Below are 18,658 nucleotides of genomic sequence, written 5' to 3' on the forward strand. Positions count from 1 at the left end.
CCCCCCTCCCGCGATGCCGCCGGGCCGTGTCCCCCCGGCCCGTACAGCCGCGGCTCGGGGAGAACAAAAGGCAGGAGCGGGAGGAGGCGCGAGGAGGAGGGTAGGCGGCCACGGTGGGGGGATAAAAGGCTCGGCGAGGACCCCCCCCTCCTCCTCTGCCCCATGTCCGAGCCCGCTCCGCCGCCCGGCATGGCCCGCCCGCCGCTGCCCGCCGCTGCCGCCTTGCTGGCCGCCGCTCTGCTGCACTGCGCGCCCGCCGCGCCCGCCCGCCGACACAAGCCGGTGAGTCGGGACCACCCGCTGCCTCCCTCCGTGTCCCCCGCCGCTCTCCGGCGCTGTCCCGAGGGCAGTATCTCCCAGACAGATCCTCCTCTGAACGGGATGAGTCTCCCACCCACCGCTCCATCCATCCCCGAGCCGCACTCGGGATGCTGGCCCGGGCAGCGCTGCCGTGAATCCCCGGCCGCGGGACGGCTGCCCCTGCCCCGGCCGTGCCTCCCGCTCCGCGGGCTCCTCTTGGAGTGTTCGGGAGTTTTCTCAGCTGTGCTCCCGAGGGAAAAACGGGGACCAGGACAAGGAGAGTTTAGGAGAGGACGCGGCATCCCCCGTGCTTTTCAGGCAGCAGAGCGCTCGCTGCTGCTCAAACACCCCCTGCACRCTGTGCCAGTTCCGAGAAGTGTTACGGGGAGACGAGACTAAAGGGATGAATCAAAGGCGCAGGCAGGAGAGGAGCAGCAGGGCTCTTTCTTCCTGCACATGCCTGCCCGATCCCAGCACCTGGGATGGAGCTGCGAGCAGCAGGGRCTGCGGCTGCCAAAGAAGAGCAGCGGCGTGCGAGGGATTTGGGGGACGGGAGAAGACAGAGAGCTCCTTGTGCTGGGAATGTGTGCATGCGTAATTGGGTTATTATAGACATGCGCTTCACTTGTGTGCCATAAAATAATAACAGAGCAAATGCCCAGTAGCAGCCCAAGGGGATTAGTTCAGGTTCTGTCGATGGTTTTATTATCAGCTTTGTCATCTGAGTACTCTCTAACTTGGCTGCTAAATATGCTGTGGGCTGGGACTTGGCACAGAGCAGCCTTGGCCCCCAAAGCGCTTGTGTTATTCCAAACGAAATGTCACTGTGCTTCTGTGCTTGGCTCCATTCTGCCTCTGAGGAAGGTGAGGCCAAGCACTCGGTGGTGGCACTCTGCACTCCAGTAACGACACTGCTCTGCAGAATTCAGYCCCATGGAGTGCAGCAAGTGTTGGTTTGGGAGGGCAGAGCTCCACCTGCACAAAGCTGAGCACAGCTGGTTCCTGTGGGACAGGGGCTGGGCTGGCAGGTGCCTCATGCTCTGCCCTGTGCAAGCTGTGGAGCTGCTGCTCCTGCAGGGACCTGCACAGCYTCTGCTCTGGCTGTTGCTGCCAGTGAGGACCAGTGGGGGATCCTGGGGAAAGGCAGAGCCTGGGWTTCACCATGTGAGCCTGAGCCCAGTCCAGCTGCTCTGTCATTGTTCATCTCCTTTTGCCAGTGCTCACAGCTGCTGGCTGACTGCAGAGGCYGCTGGGGCTCATCTGCCTTGGCCAGTACCCCCTGAAGTGGGGRGTACATCCAATTGCTTAGGAGCCCAGAGTTAATAGAGGGCTCCAGGTCTGCTCAGACTCCTGGTCCATCCAATCCACTGCTGTGCTCCAGATGAAGGTCCCCCCCAGTTGGCAGTCTGCCAACAGAGAGATTATTTCTTCCTTATCCCAGGCTAATGCTCTGCACTGTGCTAATRCCTTCCTCTTGGCTGGAGTAAGTCCAGGTGATACTCTACAGGTRTGTTTTGTTCAGGAATGCCTCGTGCTTGTGTGTTTGACCAGCCACCTGGGGCTTGGGGTTTCTGATCAATCTGTTTCACTCAGCCTTTGCAGAGGTCGTGACTGAATTGGTTGGGGCTGGAAATGCACAGATGATTTCAAACAGCAGTTCTGTCATCCCAAATAGCTGCCCTTTTCTGCTGTCAGGGTTTCTGAAGGTTATTCTGCTGCCTCTGAGGTGAGGCCATTTTTACCTGGGGATCAGCTCTCACATAGGATGTGAAGTGGCAGCAGCACAGCCCGTTCCTCTCCCGGCTGGGGAGCGCAGGACAGCGCAGTTCAGCTGAGCGGGGACTGCTGGGCTGGCACTGCCTGTGGCCTCAGCCACTCTCCACCTTCTCTTACAGAGCTGTGCCCTGCCATCACGTGTTCCCTTCTCTGACTACTCTGACTCTGCCACACAAAGGGATGTTTCCCTAATGTCTGACAGCAGCTCATTTCCTGTCTGGGCACCTCTTGCTGTCAGGTGATGAATGAGAAAGGAGCCAAGGGTCTGAGCTGGGAAAAGAGATTCACACTCCTGTGAGACAGCCCACGGGACTTCCTGGAGTTGTGCTAGTACATGGGGTGGGCTAGGACAGGACTGTGCTGCACCATGGCTATTTGTGCTCCAAYAGTGAGTCACGATGGCTATAACTGAGAGGGAAGGGAATCAAGGGCTAAGATTTCTTTTAAAGCCAGGCTATAGGGCAAGTTGCAGAAGGACGTGTCCTTTGAGGCGAACCCTGTAGTTCTCCTTCACTTTTATATTAATGACTAAAGAAAGAAAGAGAAAACTGAGAGCAGAATAAAGGCTGTGTCTGGTGTCCACTGTAAAACTTGAGAACAAAAGATTCGCAGTCCTCGGGGCTGTGCACGCGCAGGCACTGAATTCCTGCATTGCTTTCGGCTCCCCTGGGAAATCAAAGTCAGTCCRTTTGCTGAGAGGGTCTCTCTCCGTGCAGAAGTGGTAGGCACCCTCCCAGCTACCAACATAATCCATCGGGGATCCTGCAGCTCTCTCCCTGGAACACAGCAGGTTCCCTGCTGGAAACAGGGCTCTGCCTTCCCCGCAGCCCTGCCTGCCTCGCTCCGGGCTCAGGCAGCTCCCACAGGAAGGGTTTGATTTGCACTCTTTGGTTTGGCTATTTAAATCCTGCAGTCAGTGTTGGGGTAATTTTAGGCATGTTTATCTTCTCCTCTGAGAGAGRCTCAAGACACATGTAAGTAGTTATTCTCCAGCGGGTTTGTTGTGTTTGTGCTTCCACATGCAGCACGCACGCACAGCCTGCAGTGTGGCAAGACTTGGGGATGCAACTGGCAAAACACATCGGGGACGGAGGAGAGAAGCAATTTGGGGAGGATTTCCCTCTCCAGTTTATGTTTCACTTGCTTCCCCCACGCTTRTCCTACCCTGGCACCGTAACTTTGGGGCTCTGCAGAAGGGATGYACTGTGTAGGAGTTGTTTGGAAAGAATCTTCTGTGGAAAGTTGTCCTGCAGAGATGCTGGTCCCACTGTTTCCTACTAATCCCAAATAAGTGGACAGGTAAATGAAGGGTTTCTGTGTTTCTTGTGAGCACTGGGGATGGCTCAGCCTGTAACATGAATGGAAGCACTGCCGAGTCTGCATGTAGCTGCCCGGGAAAAGGAAAAGCAGAGCACTTCAGGGGTTCACTAAAAGCTACAGACATGTTTTGAGAGGTTCACTGAGATTCTGGTGATGATACATGAGTTCCAGCAAGGACAGACAGGTTACCAGACYTCCTCCTCTTAGTGGATTTGGGCAGGAGAGAGGCACTGATAGCTCATGGCTCCCCTTAGCTTGGMTGTAATTGCACAATGAACAAAACATCTCAACCCCCTTCCTCCCCTGCCAGGAGCGTGCCACATCCTAGAGCAGTTCCTTCATTTCAAGGGGATTTTTAGGTCATCAGATTAAGGGCTCTTGAAACCTTTTGCTATCTCAGCATCCTGGGGCTTGTTTGCTCTGTAAGTACTTCTGTTTCTGGCAAACTGTTGCTCGGGTGACACCAGCAGTTTGGTTGTGGTGTTGTTGATGGAATAGTCTCACAAACTGTCACATAATTAAAATGTCTGATAATAAAAATAGTCCTRTAGTGTTTATTCATTTGCTTTCTCTTGTTACATTAAAGCCTGGTTCTTCTCATTTTGTCTGTGGGCATAAACATTTGCAGTCCATAATGTTTCATGTTCCACGTTGCTTAGGAAAAATAAACATTTTCCTTTTTTCATTGCCAACAACAACTACCACCAAGTAATCCGGAAACGAACTGTCAGGCCCTGGGAGGTAGTGCTGGATGGTGCTACAGAGTATGGGGAGTGAGTGGAGAGGAACATCCAACTGTGCAAGCATGGCCAGGCACTGCAGCAGCTCCTGTTTGGCCTCAGCCTTTGTGTTCTCAGTGGCACTGGGCTGCAGCCCAGTGAAGGAGCCAGTCCTGCAGCAGAAGTATTTTGTGTGAGCAAAGAATTCATAGAGAGGTTGGGAGTCTCTGTCTTGTTCTGGGGGAAGTAGGATCCGTAAATCTGGTGGCTTTGCCTGGGCATTGTTTTCACTAACAGTGCCTTGACCAGGAGCACACTTAGCTGAGGGTTAGATCMGACCTCAGTAATCTGTTTCTGCCGTGAAATTTCAGCTGCAGCATTAGCACCTTCTGAGCCCACTCTGCTCCTGGGACACAACCTGACTTAGAATGAAGCTGGTTCCAGTTTTGCCATTAACCATCAGMTGTAGCTGCATTTTCAAATCCAACCCTTGCAAATGCTGGGCTGAGAGACAGGCTGGTCAAAAAGCTGCCCATGGTACCCTGTGCATCAGGACAAGAGTGCTGATCTCAGGCAGGAGCATTGCTGTTAATGGGGTGCAGAGCCCAGGGGGGGCAGAGACACCCCACAGCGGACAAAAATGGGGTGAGAGAATTGTCTTACATGAGAACTGCAGGAGGAAGCATCTCTGCTGTCCTTCCCCACTGAAATAAGGGCAGGAGTGCTCTGAGGTGCAGGCTCATARGTAGGAGGAGGATAATGCTGCTAGCCAGAGAGGCAGCAAAAACCAGGGCCTTGACAAACACTCKGAACAACAAAAGGAGAAAGCAGAATCAGGAGCAATGGAAAAGCAGCAGCAGAAGGGACAGGGAAGTGCAGAGACAGTCCATGAGCTCATTCCCCAACATAAGAGGAAACAGCCCCAGTGACAGGTGAAGTATCCAAGACTGATGGGATTCACGTTGTAACTTGCCCCGTCACTCCTGTCTGATAGGGAGTGGGGTCTCCTTTCATGTCCRTGCTGCAGGAGCAGCCAGGAGCCCGGGTAATTAGGCACACAGCAGAGGACACAAGTTTAAGTTCAGGACAGGCAGAGGAGGACAGAGCCAGGCAGAGGAGAGCTGTGGGTTTGTCAGTACCAGGCACCAGGCTCGCTCTTGTGCTGATTTAGACACGATGTTGCTGATTCTCCACCGTAGTTGTGCTGCTCCAGCTGCTGCTCCTCCTGGGGGCTCTGGAGGGTGAGTGCTGCCCAWCACAATGAGGTTAAAGATGCTCCTGGCTCCTTGGGATGGCTGGAACACTTCCTGGGAAGCTTGGCTGGCGTTCATCTGGCCCCAGCAGACCCAGAGGTGATGGCTGTTGTATCACAGCACTTCAAGGCTGATAAAGCTGTGAGGAACTGAGTGGGCAGCCTGTACCTCCGCTGTGGTTTCTGCTGTCCCATGGGATCCGTCCATTCCCTGCTGCTCCCCCTCAGTCTTACAGTCACAAGGCTGCAGGAAGAGGCACTTTCTCTATGAGGAGCTGTGACCAGCCTGCAGCACAGCCCCTTTTGCATACAGCGTTGCTCCTCTGCTGTCCTCACTGCCCTCAACCCTTGGTTTCAGGCCTGGCATTCTCTCTGTGCTTGTGCTGTGCTCACAGTTTAGTGACCAGTCCCTATTGCAAAGCCTTGGCCTCTTCCTTAACTACAAGGCAGCTGTTTCCATGCCCAGCAGCCACCCCAGCTGTGGGTTATACAGGGAAGGGCAGCACAAGTGGCTGTACACACTTAGCCAGAGGCTCAGATCTGTTTTGCACTCTGCTGGGATGAACCCTGCCCTGGTTTGCAGGGGTTTTCCTTTTCCTCTTTGTTCAGCAATCCTTCCCCTCTGCTGGTGGGATGGGACAAGTGGGGATGTCCTGACAGGCACCCAGCAGCCAGTKCCCTCCTCATCCTCTCCTCACAGGTCTGTAGTAGCTGCAGCAGCAGCACAGCCTCGAGTGAACCCCTAAGCAATACAGCCAAGGCAGGGTAGCACATCGCAGAGAACAAAGCAGGATCTCCCCAGGAGAGGGTGGGCTCAGCACTGGGTGGGAAGGACGCAGCCTTTGGCAAGCAGACACGTATCTAATCCTTGGGAAGTGCCTGCAGCAAGGTGTGTCCAGCTAAGGAGACCAAGATCTCCAGCCTGAGTGTCTCCTGAGCATTGTTTGGCAAGTGGTTTCTGCCTGTCACATTTCCCCTTGCCGGCTGCGCCTGCAGTGGCATTTTCCAGCCCTTTCCTGCCATGGTCCTAACGTCGGTGCAGTGACGACAGGGAGAGAGTTACTGTTTGTCCAGGGGCACACAAAAGGCAGCAGGGCAGGTCTTACCTCCTGCCTCCACCCAGARCCATTCACAGGACCATGCTGTGCCCCTTCCAGGGCTCCATCTCTGCAAAGGGCAGGAGGGGCAGGGAGGGTCCTGGAAAGGCAAAGTGGGGGTTTGGAAAGCTGGGATTTATAACAGTGGCGTTGAGCTAACCAAAGAGTGGAGAGAAAAGCTACCTCTGGTCTGCCWCTGAACATGGGATTCCTCGGGGCAAGAAGGAAACAGGCAGTTTCTTCTCTCTCTGCCCCTGGTCAGAGGAGAGTGATAATTTCCAGTTTATGCCAGTGCTCCCAGCCTGTAAGGCAACTGGCCTTCCCAAAAGAAGGATGTGCATATCATTGTCAAGACCAATAAACAGGGGTAAGGCCATCTGGGTCAGTCTCTGCCCACTCACCTACCTGAGCAATTGTTGAGGGTTTCCAGTGCTCCTAGTTCCCACATTTCCTGGCCTTGGAAAACCAGATGCATTTATCACCCCGAGTCCTCAGGCAGCAGGACCTGCCTCTGGTGGTAGTGGATGCTCCTGAGTGCACCCAGGAARGGGCCGAGTGGCTCTCCAGGCTGGGCTTTGGTGACACAGCTGCCTTGTGCGCTTCGATGTCATCGGGGCTGGAAGCAARATGTTGGCCAGAACATGAACTTTGTCAGCTTCTCCTGCCAGCTGTCCTTTGCAGGCAGTAGCTGCCAGCCCAGGCAGGGTGCCAGGTGCTCTCAGAGAGCTTCTCTCAGAGACACAGATACCTCCAGCCTGGCAGGGCTCCAGCGTTCAGCAGGAGCAGCCCAGGGCAGACTCCTCTGGGACAGGCCAGCCCGTACTCCTTCTTCCCACTAAAGCACAGAATGGATGCTCAGTGCCATGGCTGGTGGCTTGGATAGGCTTTGCTGTTCAGGGTGTAAAAAGGCTTTCTCTCTTTGCATGTGTTGCTGGTGCTGTTCCTGTGGGATGTGAAAGTGCACTGGGATACCAGTATGGGTGGTTCTATGGCAAAGGCTGGCAGGTGCCGAGCCACCAAGGGTATTTTCTGTCTGGGGAGGATGAGCCAGCAGGCTAGAATGGTGACAGACACACAAAAAGCCTAAAGTGATGTCTGGACACCTAAACTGCATCGTGTGTGACCTCCCTGGCTCCCCTGTCCATCTATGCATGGCTCAGAGACAGGGGCCACTGCAGAACTGGGAGCCCAGCAGCGGAATTAATGCCAAGGCCTTCACACTTCATTCCAGCCCGCATGAATGGGCTCATTGTGGGGAACAGAGTGGTGGCAGCACGCGGATTACACGGCATCATGGCAGCTCTGGCATCRTGCCATCCTGACCTTTGTGTCCCTGGCAGGACAGCCAGGAAAGCTGGCCTGGAAGAAGGCAGCTCTTTACAGGGGAAGAAAGAACACCCCTAGAGTTCAGGTCCTCCCTCTGGAGACCTGTGGGACAGAGCCTGCCTGCCCAAGTAGAGATGCACCACTGCTGCATTTCAGCTCATCCCACTGCTCWAACACCTTTAAATTTGCTGCACAAAATCAGGTAAAAAAATCTGTGTTTGGCCCTCTGCAGCGCAGCGACACAGACCAAGCACCTCTCACCACGCACGTCTCACAGCAGGTTGGAGATGACACCTGGGTTGTGTTTCTTTGTGCCAATATAGTGCTGCTGTCAGGTGGGAAACAGTGGAAGTCAGCTAAATAGCATTAATTAATGTTGTCAAGAGAAACCTTGCTTTTCCTACTAAGTGTGGGAGGGCCCAGGAGATCTTATCCCAAGCAGAATCACAGGTGCAGTGAGACAAGAGATGTGGTCCAGTCTCTACCTAAGGCAGTGATAGGAGCTGCAGGGACAGTCATTGCTGCCCTCTGCCCCATGGGCTGGGCTGTCACCCCACTCAGATCCCTGTGTCCTGCTCTGCTGCTTGCCATGTCCCCACCCACAGTGCCAGGACAGCAAGAGGACACCACGTAAGTGACAACAGGGAGCACAGCTGCGTGCTGGGGGCTAAAGACTTCCTGCCATTAATGTCACCTCTACCCGGGGCCAGGAGGGAATAAAGGATGTAGGGCAAAGGGGGAGAATTTATTCCCTAGTGATTTGTTTTATACTTGAAGGGTCTGGTTCTCATCCACAGCAGGCAAAAGTATTTCCTGCCGGCCAGCTGCCAAGGAAATGTGGACCAAAAATAGCCCGGTGCTTAGGGGGTGCCACGGCATGGCACAGTGCCTCCCAGGTGTGATCCAGCCTTGGGGCAGCAGAGCCCTGGGTACACAGCATGGGGGAAACAGCCCCGGGCAGAGGTGGAACTCATTGCAGTTGTCCACCACTCTGCATCAGGAAGGGTCCTCCCAGCCACYGAAGTCATGGGTTTGCTTTTGCCTTTCAGGACATGTCTCGAAAGCATCAGACCTGGAAGGAGCAGGCTCCTTGGCTGTCTGCCTTGGTGAACGCTGTGGGCACCGGTGTGCCTGCCAAGGGTTTCCCWGTGGCTGCAGCTGGCCCGGTGGCTCGCTGGAACCCCCCGCGCTGCGGCGTGCCCGACCTGCCGGTGCTGAGCGACAGCCAGAACGGGCGCAACCGCCAGAAGCGGTTTGTCCTCTCCGGTGGGCGCTGGGACAAGACCAATCTCACCTACAAGTAAGAGAGGCCTGAAGTGGCAGCCAGGCTGGTTTGTTCTCCCTCCCCAATCCCCTCAGTGTGATGTTCCCTGGATCTCGGCACGCTGTGGTGTGACCATGGAAGCTGGAGGGCAGGCAGGGGCCAGGGGAGACACGTGCTGAACCACAGCAGGCTCGTCCCCAGCACCTCCACATCCCCTCATGCACATCCCCTCASGCACAGGCTCCACAAACACAGCTGCCCACCCACCCTGGGGCTCACATTGTGCACAGCCATTGCATCAGCCCTCGGTCAGGCGTGCACCAACCCCCCTGGGCACACACGGTCACCGCCCTCACCCCTCTGAGCTCAGCCTCCACCAGCCCTCTGCTGCTGTGCCTTTGCCCCCACAGCCACCCTGCGGGGGGCTCACCTCACAGTTTATTTTAAAAAGACCTTTTTATTCAGCTGTTATTGATGGTCCCATAAACACAACTTCAATGTAAAGTTTTGCCCAAATCACCCCACACATTCTCARTTGTGAATGTACTCAACAGGCTGGCGGAGGGTTGTGCTGCCTCCCCAGCTGCCCTCAGGCGTATGAGGGGAGAAGTGAGCACAGTCATATGGACCTTGACAGCATATAAATCATCTTTTGCTTAATCCAATACAGGAGAGAGTTCCTCATACCATTGTGAGGCTGTAGATAACAGAAAGACTTATTCCTTTTTTTTTTTTTTCTTTTGGTCAATAGCGTTAAAGAAAGAAACACAGCAGAGACTTGCATACAGCAAAACTATTAATGGAAGGGAAAGAAATTTYCCACTGTGGCAGGCCTTTCAGTCTGCTTTTGTTATTGGAGGAAGTGTGAGCAATTTCTAAGTAATGCCAAGTTTCCAGGGGCAAAAATTACAGAGGTTGAGAAGAAATCACATCACACCACTCCCAGGAATCTTTGTGGTGGTGGCTTTACAGAGGGCAGATCCAGGGGGTGCTGTGGCACTTCAGAACAACACAGAAAACTCTGCAAAACTCTCCAGGGGACTCATCTCTGGCCCACCAGCCAGGGGTTTTCAACACTGATGGGATTTATCTGCTGGACGTGTTGATTGGTAGAGGGTGCTGGAGCAGTGCATGTATGGATTGGAGATGTTCTGGTGCTGAGAGTGGCAGCCCTAGTGATGCTGATTGTAGMACTGCTATCTTTGTGACAGCCCTGTCCATGGGACAGTAGCTGATGCTCTCTTCATCCAGTGTCTCTTGCCTTCCAGAATTATCAGATTCCCATGGCAACTTGTAAAAGCTAAAGTGAGAAGGACCATTGRGGAAGCTTTGAAGGTCTGGAGTGATGTGACCCCGCTGACCTTTACGGAGGTGCAGGAGGGACGGGCTGACATTGTCATCGATTTCACAAGGTGAGCACGGCGGGCAGCAGGACTGTCCTCCCAGCCAGAGGAGCAGTGCTGTAGCCAGAGCAGAGACCTGCCAGCACACAATTTAGGCATTTCAATGGAGGCTCTCTTTTCTGCTTTCAGATACTGGGATCTTTTTGGGTTTGTTGTTTATCAGTTGTGGGCTGCTTGGTGTAAGTGCAGCTGTTCCACACTGGTTGTGCACAGCACCGTTACTGATCATTCATTAATTTTCCTGGTACATTTACRTTTCTCTGCCCACAAGCTGTTTTCTTAAGCATTTGTTTTGACTTTCCATCTTCAGGTCCCCCATCCTGTCCCTTGAGTGAACGACGTAACTGTCTGCCCCAAGACAAATATAGTTTCTTGGTTAAGTGAATCTTGGCTCCTGGCCTGAAATTCCTTTTTGGCAAAATACGCACTGGGGCAAAGACTTCCCCGAGCTGCATGTTTGCACAGAACTAATGAAGGCAGTGGAGACTGTCCAAGCAGTGATGTGATTTGCATGCTGTGTACTTGCCTGYGCCTCCCTTGGCTCTCTCAAGTGGYCACATCTCTCCTGGGTTCCCTTCATTACTCATCAGCAGCTTGGCTCTGAGAGTTTGGCTGGGTTCACTGCCAGCTGCCCCTCCGCAGCCCCCCAGCACTCAGTAATATCAACTTAATCTTGGCTTAAGCAGTCACCTCCTTAATTCTTTAGGCTCCATGGTCAGCTCTGGGTTAGAAGCTGAACAGGGGGAGGGGGAAAACATTCCTGAGAAAACATACAAACTCCTCAGGGCTTGGTGTGACTGAGCCCTGCTTCCTCAGTGCGTGGTGTGACCAAGCTGCTTCCTCTGATGGGGCTCTGATGCAGAACTTGATTTTGTGGCAATCAGAATAGCTCTGAGCAGTTGATCTGGACTGGTAGGATGAATTTGGATGGGAATGAGAGCTGCTGTCCCCTCTCAGTGGCACCCACTTCTGGCCATATGATGCTGGAAGTCCATGGCCCTTTGTCTGAGGTGCAATGTGTCTTCCCTCTAGGTACTGGCACGGAGACAAYTTGCCTTTTGATGGGCCTGGAGGGATCCTGGCACACGCGTTCTTCCCTAAAACACACCGGGAGGGAGACGTTCATTTTGACTATGAYGAGACCTGGACGATTGGGAACAACCTGGGTATGGTACCGTTTCAAGGGGAGCTGTGGATGCTCCAGGATGCTGGTCAATGAGTTTGGAAATGATTCCTCTGTGGTGTGAACAGGAATCCTGTAGAACTGTGAGGCAACACCTATTTTTGTGGTGTATTGTCATCCCCCACCACTTAGAAGCCTACTGTTAGTATTCAGGTCTTCTCATCTTTCAGCCACAGCAGAGCCTGTGTCCAGCAGCAGGACCTGACTTCCCCATGGGCTCCTCCTGTGTGGGGTGAGCAAGACAGACAACTCCTCTGCCCAGCCATGTGCCCTGACACTTGGGGGTTGCACCCTGCATTGGCAGCAGTCCTTAGAAATGAAACAGGGAAAGGATGAAGGAAAACSGAGGCTCGAGCACTGTGTGGCACAGCTGTCCTCCAAAGAACAGTCCCAGTCCCTACACACATCGTTCACCATCTGCCCTCAAACAAGTCCATAAAGGGAAACCACCCAGGCTCCAGCTCTGCCCCCGTGGCCTGGGAATGCTCTGACCATAAACAACASCACATCCAGTCAAGACTCTCTTTCAAATTTTTGCTAATAATAGACCTAAGCTGGTAGTTCTTTGCTCGGGCACTCAGGGTCTGGTGTCACAGTATCTCATGAGATACTGCAGTACCGCCTGGGACCATCTGGATCAATGCCCAGAGCATCAGTTTCTGGAAGACTCACCAAAATTAACCCAGGTCAGCTCCTCCTCCTCCTTCCCACTTTATCTACAGGGACAAAGAAATAACCACAAAGTTTAAGTTAACCCCCTACCTCTCYGGGGTTTCCCAAAAATTCTGGCCATGTCAATGGGCTCCCCCAAATTTAGTATCAGCTGTAGGCCAACTTGACTGTGTCAGGCACAGCACTGCTGTGTCTCCAGCCCAGCTCATGCTGACCCAAAATAAGAACCAGAGTGCAGAACCTCTTTGCAGAAGTGTTTCTGCTWCTGGGGGAGGGGTGGGATCTGTTGTTTTTTGCCCTCTGGTTGGAGCTGCCTGTGTTGTTGAAGAATTTCCTTCATCCTCCCATAAAACAGTGTTGGGGGCAAACCAGGAACTGAAAATGGACACCAGCTCCCATCAAAATCCAGCCCTGTTCCATGGCATTCCCTACACACCCGTCATCCATAAATAAATGTTGTAAAAGCTCTTTGGAGCTAATTGCCATTTAATATGCTGAAAAGAGCTTTATGATATAAACACGGATAAATCCTTGACTCAGCTCTCAGTGAGACAGGGAAATCCTTAGCCTCATTTCATAGATGGGAGAGCAGAAGTGTGAGGAGAGCCAAGGCATGCCCTGGGGTCATCCCAGAGTGGTGCAGGAAGCAGGACCCCACATGGAGGACCATCCATGAGGGACACAGGGACACTGCCCAGCACAGCTCCTTCAGGCGTGCTGTTGTGCACCTCCCCTGGAGAATCTGACAGCACAGCTGATCTCCCAACACTGGAAAGCATCAAGTGAGGAGCCTGCCAAGCTAAACAGAAGTGTCTGAAAGTTTGTAATAAATCACTGGCATAGAAATCCCCTCTCTCAGCTGACACAGATATGTTGATTTAATCAGGTCAGTGTGTGCAAATTCATTGCTTCCTCATAAAGCTGGCCAGTGGAAGAAGGCAGGGGTTCACCTTCCCCTCCACCCTTCCCAGGCGTTCCTCCCTGCCCTATCCCYGCTGTCCCATCCRGTYCTGGTGCTGAGAAGTGACCTKCTCCCCTGGAGCCAGCAGGGAAATCCTGCTTGGAGCAGCAAGGSTGGCTGACTCACATCTCATCACTTGGGCTGCAGTTTGGAGCATTTCTGGCTGAAGGCAAGGGAATGAATACGCTGGGACTTGTCAACAAACGGCCTTCACTCATAGTGAATTTTATCTGCTTTAAAAAGGACCCCTTGGATGCTAAACAAAATGTGCCAAACAATATATTTTTGTGTACTGAAATTCACTTATCCCCCTCTCCTTTTGTAGATGCTCCAAGGTCATGTATTCCTCAAACATGATCTCCCATAAATCTGTTTAAGTCTGGTGAGGAAGTCTCAGGCCTTGACACAGGATCATTTTTTATGGATTTATTTCTAAATGACACCTTCTTGACACAGTCCCCAGACAAGCAATAAATGAGCTCCCTCTGCTGTCTGTGTGACAACAGCCATCGGCAAGTGATAATCCCAGAGAGTTCTCTCACCCACACCGGTATCTTCCACAGGGGATGGGATCTAACTGRGACATGCTAAACTTCAGCTCTGGCCAACAACTGCTGCAAGGCTGGGCAGACAAACACCAGCCTTACCATCCCACCATCTCCTATAGTCTAGACTTCCTTCKCTGTGCAAATTTCTCCTTTCCAAAAGTGCATGAAAAACCCTTTTCTTCCTGGAAGCTGATAGGATGGCAGGAGCCTCTGACAACAGAATTGCAAATTACCAACRTGCCCAGGCTAATACCCAAGTGTGTGAATTGACTCAGAGTGCACCTGAACCAATGGATCCCTTAATTCTGCCCTTTGACTCCTTAAAAAAAAAAAAAACCCACCAACACATTTTGGAGCTGGAAAAATCAGGAAACAACCTGTGAGCATGGTAGTGGAGGTAGATTTCTCTCTCCTGTTGTTGGATTCCTACAACAAGGAGACACATGCCAGTGCAGTGTCAGTGTCTGATAATTGGTAGGAACAGGCCCAGGAGGCAAAAGCACATGAGCAGACAACAGTATCGTTCATCTTCTCCCTCTGCAGGCACTGATCTTCTGCAAGTGGCTGCTCATGAGTTTGGCCATGTCCTGGGCCTGCAGCACACGGCTGTCTCCAAGTCACTGATGTCTCCTTTCTACATCTTCCGCTACCCACTAAGCCTGAGCGAGGATGACAAGCAAGGTATCCAGTACCTCTATGGGAAACCCTCACTGGATCCTGACCCCACCCCAACTCAGCCAGCACCACTGCCCCAGGCAGACCTTGARACAAATGAGATCACCAATGTGGAGGTGAGCGAATGGCTTGTCTGTGCCCTCCCCTAYGCTGTGGTTGGRGCTGCCCTGAGCAGGAGCTGGCAGCAGCCTGGGTTGGTGTCTGCCTCTTCCACCCACGCTGCTTAGCCCAGGCCCAGAGCCCACGGCTGGCATGGCATGTGCAGAGAGGGGAAGCACACACCCAACCCAAACTGGGCCATTCCCCTGGGCTGAACCCAGCCTGGGCCAGTGGCCTCCTGGGCTCCAAGCCGTGACCCCTGTGCTTTGGCAGGCTGTGCAGCCCGACGCCTGTGACACCACTTTTGATGCCGCATCCACCATCCGTGGGGAGCTGTTCTTCTTCAAGTCCCGCTACGTGTGGCGGCTCCGAGCTGGAAAGCTGCAGGATGGYTACCCAGCTCTGGCCTCTCGCCACTGGCAGGGGATCCCCAGCTCTGTCGATGCCACCTTCGAGGACCCGCTGGGCAATATCTGGTTTTTCCAAGGTAAGAGCTGGACTGTGTTCAGATGGCTCAGAAATGCAAATCAATTACTTAGAGGTTGTCAGGACCCAGCAGGTTCCTGGGACAATAAATCTGGAAATCCTCAGGAATCCAGTGATCCTTTTTATTTGTTTCCTTATCTTTTTATCAGGTATTGAGGAGGGAAAAGAGAACATGGGGTCACTTTCATTTTAAACGCAGCCACAGTATCTCATTCTCCTTCCCTGGAACACAAACATTTGTAATGAGCCTCTGCTCTGGCAATGCTGCTGGCAGAGGAGAAAGAAGGAAACATTTGCTCCATCTCCTCAGCTGTCATGGGAAACACTGTGCCAGAAGTGAGCCCCAGCAGCTTCCCTGGCTGTGAAACACCCACGCCTGTGTCCCCAGGGCCCTGCTCAGGAGATGGACAGCACTTTCTCTGCTCCTCAGAGACCTRGATGTGGAATTTCCATAGTCCCTCTGACTTCATGAGTGTACAGGGAGCCTGGGTGAAGAGCCAGGCAACCTCCAGCAACCACAGAGATTAAAAATGAAGCCTCCTCCTGGCCATCTCTGGAGTTCAAAGCCAACAACAAACCCCAGCTCCACCATTTTCTTTAATACCCTTTCCAAGTGTAACTTTATTACCAGGGATGCATTGTGGGTGTGCACACCCCCTCTGCTCTCCATGAGACCAAGTACCAAAATCACACTGGTGGCTCTGCAGGCACAACTCCTGCATAAWCACATTACTTAGCACCTGAGCTGCACACAAGGACTTACAGTGCTAAAATTGGCAGGATCCTACCGTGAGTTAAAATGAGATAAGGGGAAAGTATTGCGTGCCGTAGGCTAATTACAGAGATTCCCATTTTAATCTAATCTGGAACTGTGCTTCCAGTCTCTAGATCAATTTGGCAAATTTCTTCCTGCTTTCTGCAGCTCACTCCTTTCCAGCCACATGCCCCCTTTGTGCCTGTGCATGCCCACATTTTCCAAGTGCTGAGGTTGCAGGGTAGAGGCTGGTCCCTCCAGCCAAGTCTTTTATAATTTCCACAAATAGAGAAAAATGCTGCTGAAATGGACCTCCTTGTCCCCCACCAACACCCAGCAGRCTGGGCTGAGGTGGGATGTCAAGGCATTGACAGCAGTTTGGTCACACAACAGTAGCAGTGTCCATTATGCTGGTGGGTTTTAGCCAAGGCACCAGCTCCAGTGGCAGTGTTCACTGCTGAATTATCAGACACCAAAGAGTTTTTGACCCATTGTCTCCCTTATTTGTCTCCTYGATAGATTCTCAATACTGGATTTATGATGGTGAGAGACGGGTATCTGGTCCCACCCCAATCGTGGAGCTGGGCCTCCCTGCATCCCCTGTGCAGGCAGCTCTGGTGTGGGGGGCTGAGAAGAACAAGATCTACATCTTCAGTGGAGGCAACTACTGGCGCTTCAACCCTCACAGGCGCCAGGTGGACAACATCTACCCCCGGGCTATGGCCGACTGGCGCGGGGTCCCAGCGGAGATCGACGCTGCTTTTCAGGATGAGTTTGGTCAGTGCAGCAGGATCACAGCCTGCTCTAAGGGGGGTGCTCCATCTGACACCACTGTCCAGCTGGAAGAGCTGGGGAGATTTAGACATGTGGTAGTAGTGGACACTTCCCAGCCATAACACACACCACACAGTGTAAAGGGGCAGTTCCCTCCAGTGGGTGGGGAAAAGAGGCTTTGCCCATGGCAGTAAGAAGTTTCATTGTCATTGATGGCAGCAATTGAYATGTAAGTGTATGATAGAGAGAAGTCAAACATCTGACCAAGGAATGATCACAGAGTCCTACCCACCTGTTACTGCTCCTGCCAAAGAAAGTGATAAGAAGACAACAGAAWCAGTGCCCACACTTCAGCCTGGACTGCTGAGCAATGAACAGGCTGGTTTTGGTATTGAGCAGCCCTCCCCAGTGTGCCCCATGCTGAACACAGTATGGCAGCACCACAGAAACACTGGGGACAGCCAGGATGCTTGGGATGACAGGTGTGCTGAGTGCCTCTTTCCTCTCAAAGGATGCAGTTAAACAACTCCCCACTGCTTCCAGAACCTAAATTCCAGGGCAGCTTGCCCACAGTAACAGACTCTGCAGCAGGTCTTCACAAGTTCCCTGTCCCTGTCCCAGACATCCTCTGCTCTCACAGGGCTGGCTCACCACAAGAGTACAGCATATTTAAACATACCAGGAAAATAAAATAAAACCCATCCTGTTTACTGTCCAAAAAGTAAAACRAGACTTTTAATCAAAACTAAAACATTGTGCAAGAAAAGTGAATGCCACAAGGCTGGGTTCAAGTAAAATCTCCTACCTCTTCCTGCATTTTTTAGTACTGCATGTGTTGCAGTGACAGCTGAACAAAATGCCAGAAAAGAGCTCTGAGACACSAGTTGTCTTTTTTAACCCCTCTTCTCTCACCCACAGGTTTTGCCTATTTCCTAAGAGGCCGAGATTACTGGAAGTTTGATCCGGTCCAGGTGAAAGTGCTGGAGGGCTACCCACGCCAGATCAGCCAGGACTTCTTCAGCTGTACACCCTCCTCCAACTCCTTCAGATGAGGGGAATGAATTCCTGTGTGCTCCACACTCCCCTTTCATCACCCTTACCTCCAGCAGCCACAAAGAGGGGGCTCTCTGCCATTCCTGGCTTCCTTCCAGGCTCAGCATCTGACACAACAGGTGTCTGTCACAAGGGACAAAGTTTGCTCCTCTCCAGTTCCAGCAGCCCCAGATTCAGTCGCTATCAATGTAAAACCAGGTGCCATGYTCTTTGCAGGCAAGGGTGGCCACACTCTTCTACCAATAGTATCCCCAAAGCCATCAGGCCAGACTAGAATGGGATCATGCTCTCAGAATTAATCTGAACCCCATGCTGTAGAACTGACCCAATGGCATTTCCTATGTTTACGTAACTCACAATGCCAGCCCTTTGCCGCTGCAGGCGCTGGCCAAGGAGCAAGGCTCCCCCAGCCCCAGCCAGGGGCATTGAAGGACACCGACCCTTTCTGCAGAGAAGGACTGCGACGTGCGGCTGCTGCCAGAGTCACTGCACCGGGGCAGCCGCCGTGACTGCCAGGGCCGTGCCGCAGCCCTACTCCCGRTTTGATGTTGTAACACTAGTATGCGATAGGATTTTGTACCGATTTGTATATAGACAAGGGGCCCCCTCCCTTCCTCCCTTCCTCCCTCCACGGTGCTGGGTGGCAGTGCTGGACACTGCCCCGCGCTCATCCCGGCGACCTTCCCATCCCGGGATGCTCACATGCCCTGATCGTTCTCGTACMGCCGTTCCCGGCTCGGGCTGCCACCGCACACCCCTCATGTCTGCCCAGCCTTACGCCGAACACCACCGGGCTGCGAGCAATCTGTTCCCTTTTCACCTTCCAACCGAAGCCGGGTGCCCGGCTGGAGACACGGCGAGCGGGCGGGGATGCCACCGTATCCCGCCGGCGCAGCGCACAGCGGGCGGGACTCTGTCTGTATTTATGTACCGCCCCGCGACAATAAAATCCGCCTCTTTTCTACATCGTGCATTCCGTGCCGTGCCTCCTCCCCT

The 18,658-nt window shown here is 53.0% G+C and overlaps 1 protein-coding gene across 1 annotated transcript; it reads left to right on the top strand.

Moving 5' to 3' along the window:
- On the top strand, positions 1-18,611 carry MMP11 (matrix metallopeptidase 11). The gene is made up of 8 exons (XM_057373853.1): positions 1-282; positions 8,840-9,090; positions 10,323-10,466; positions 11,490-11,623; positions 14,365-14,612; positions 14,869-15,082; positions 16,355-16,612; positions 17,528-18,611. Exons 1-8 carry the CDS (start codon positions 163-165, stop codon positions 17,659-17,661), a joined length of 1,503 nt encoding a protein of 500 aa, XP_057229836.1. The 5' UTR covers positions 1-162; the 3' UTR covers positions 17,662-18,611.
- Positions 18,612-18,658: the final 47 nt, after the last annotated feature.

Source organism: Malurus melanocephalus, unplaced genomic scaffold (assembly GCF_030028575.1).
Source record: "Malurus melanocephalus ecotype Western Australia unplaced genomic scaffold, MMel_1.1 scaffold_208, whole genome shotgun sequence".
NCBI classification, from domain to species: Eukaryota; Metazoa; Chordata; class Aves; order Passeriformes; family Maluridae; genus Malurus; species Malurus melanocephalus.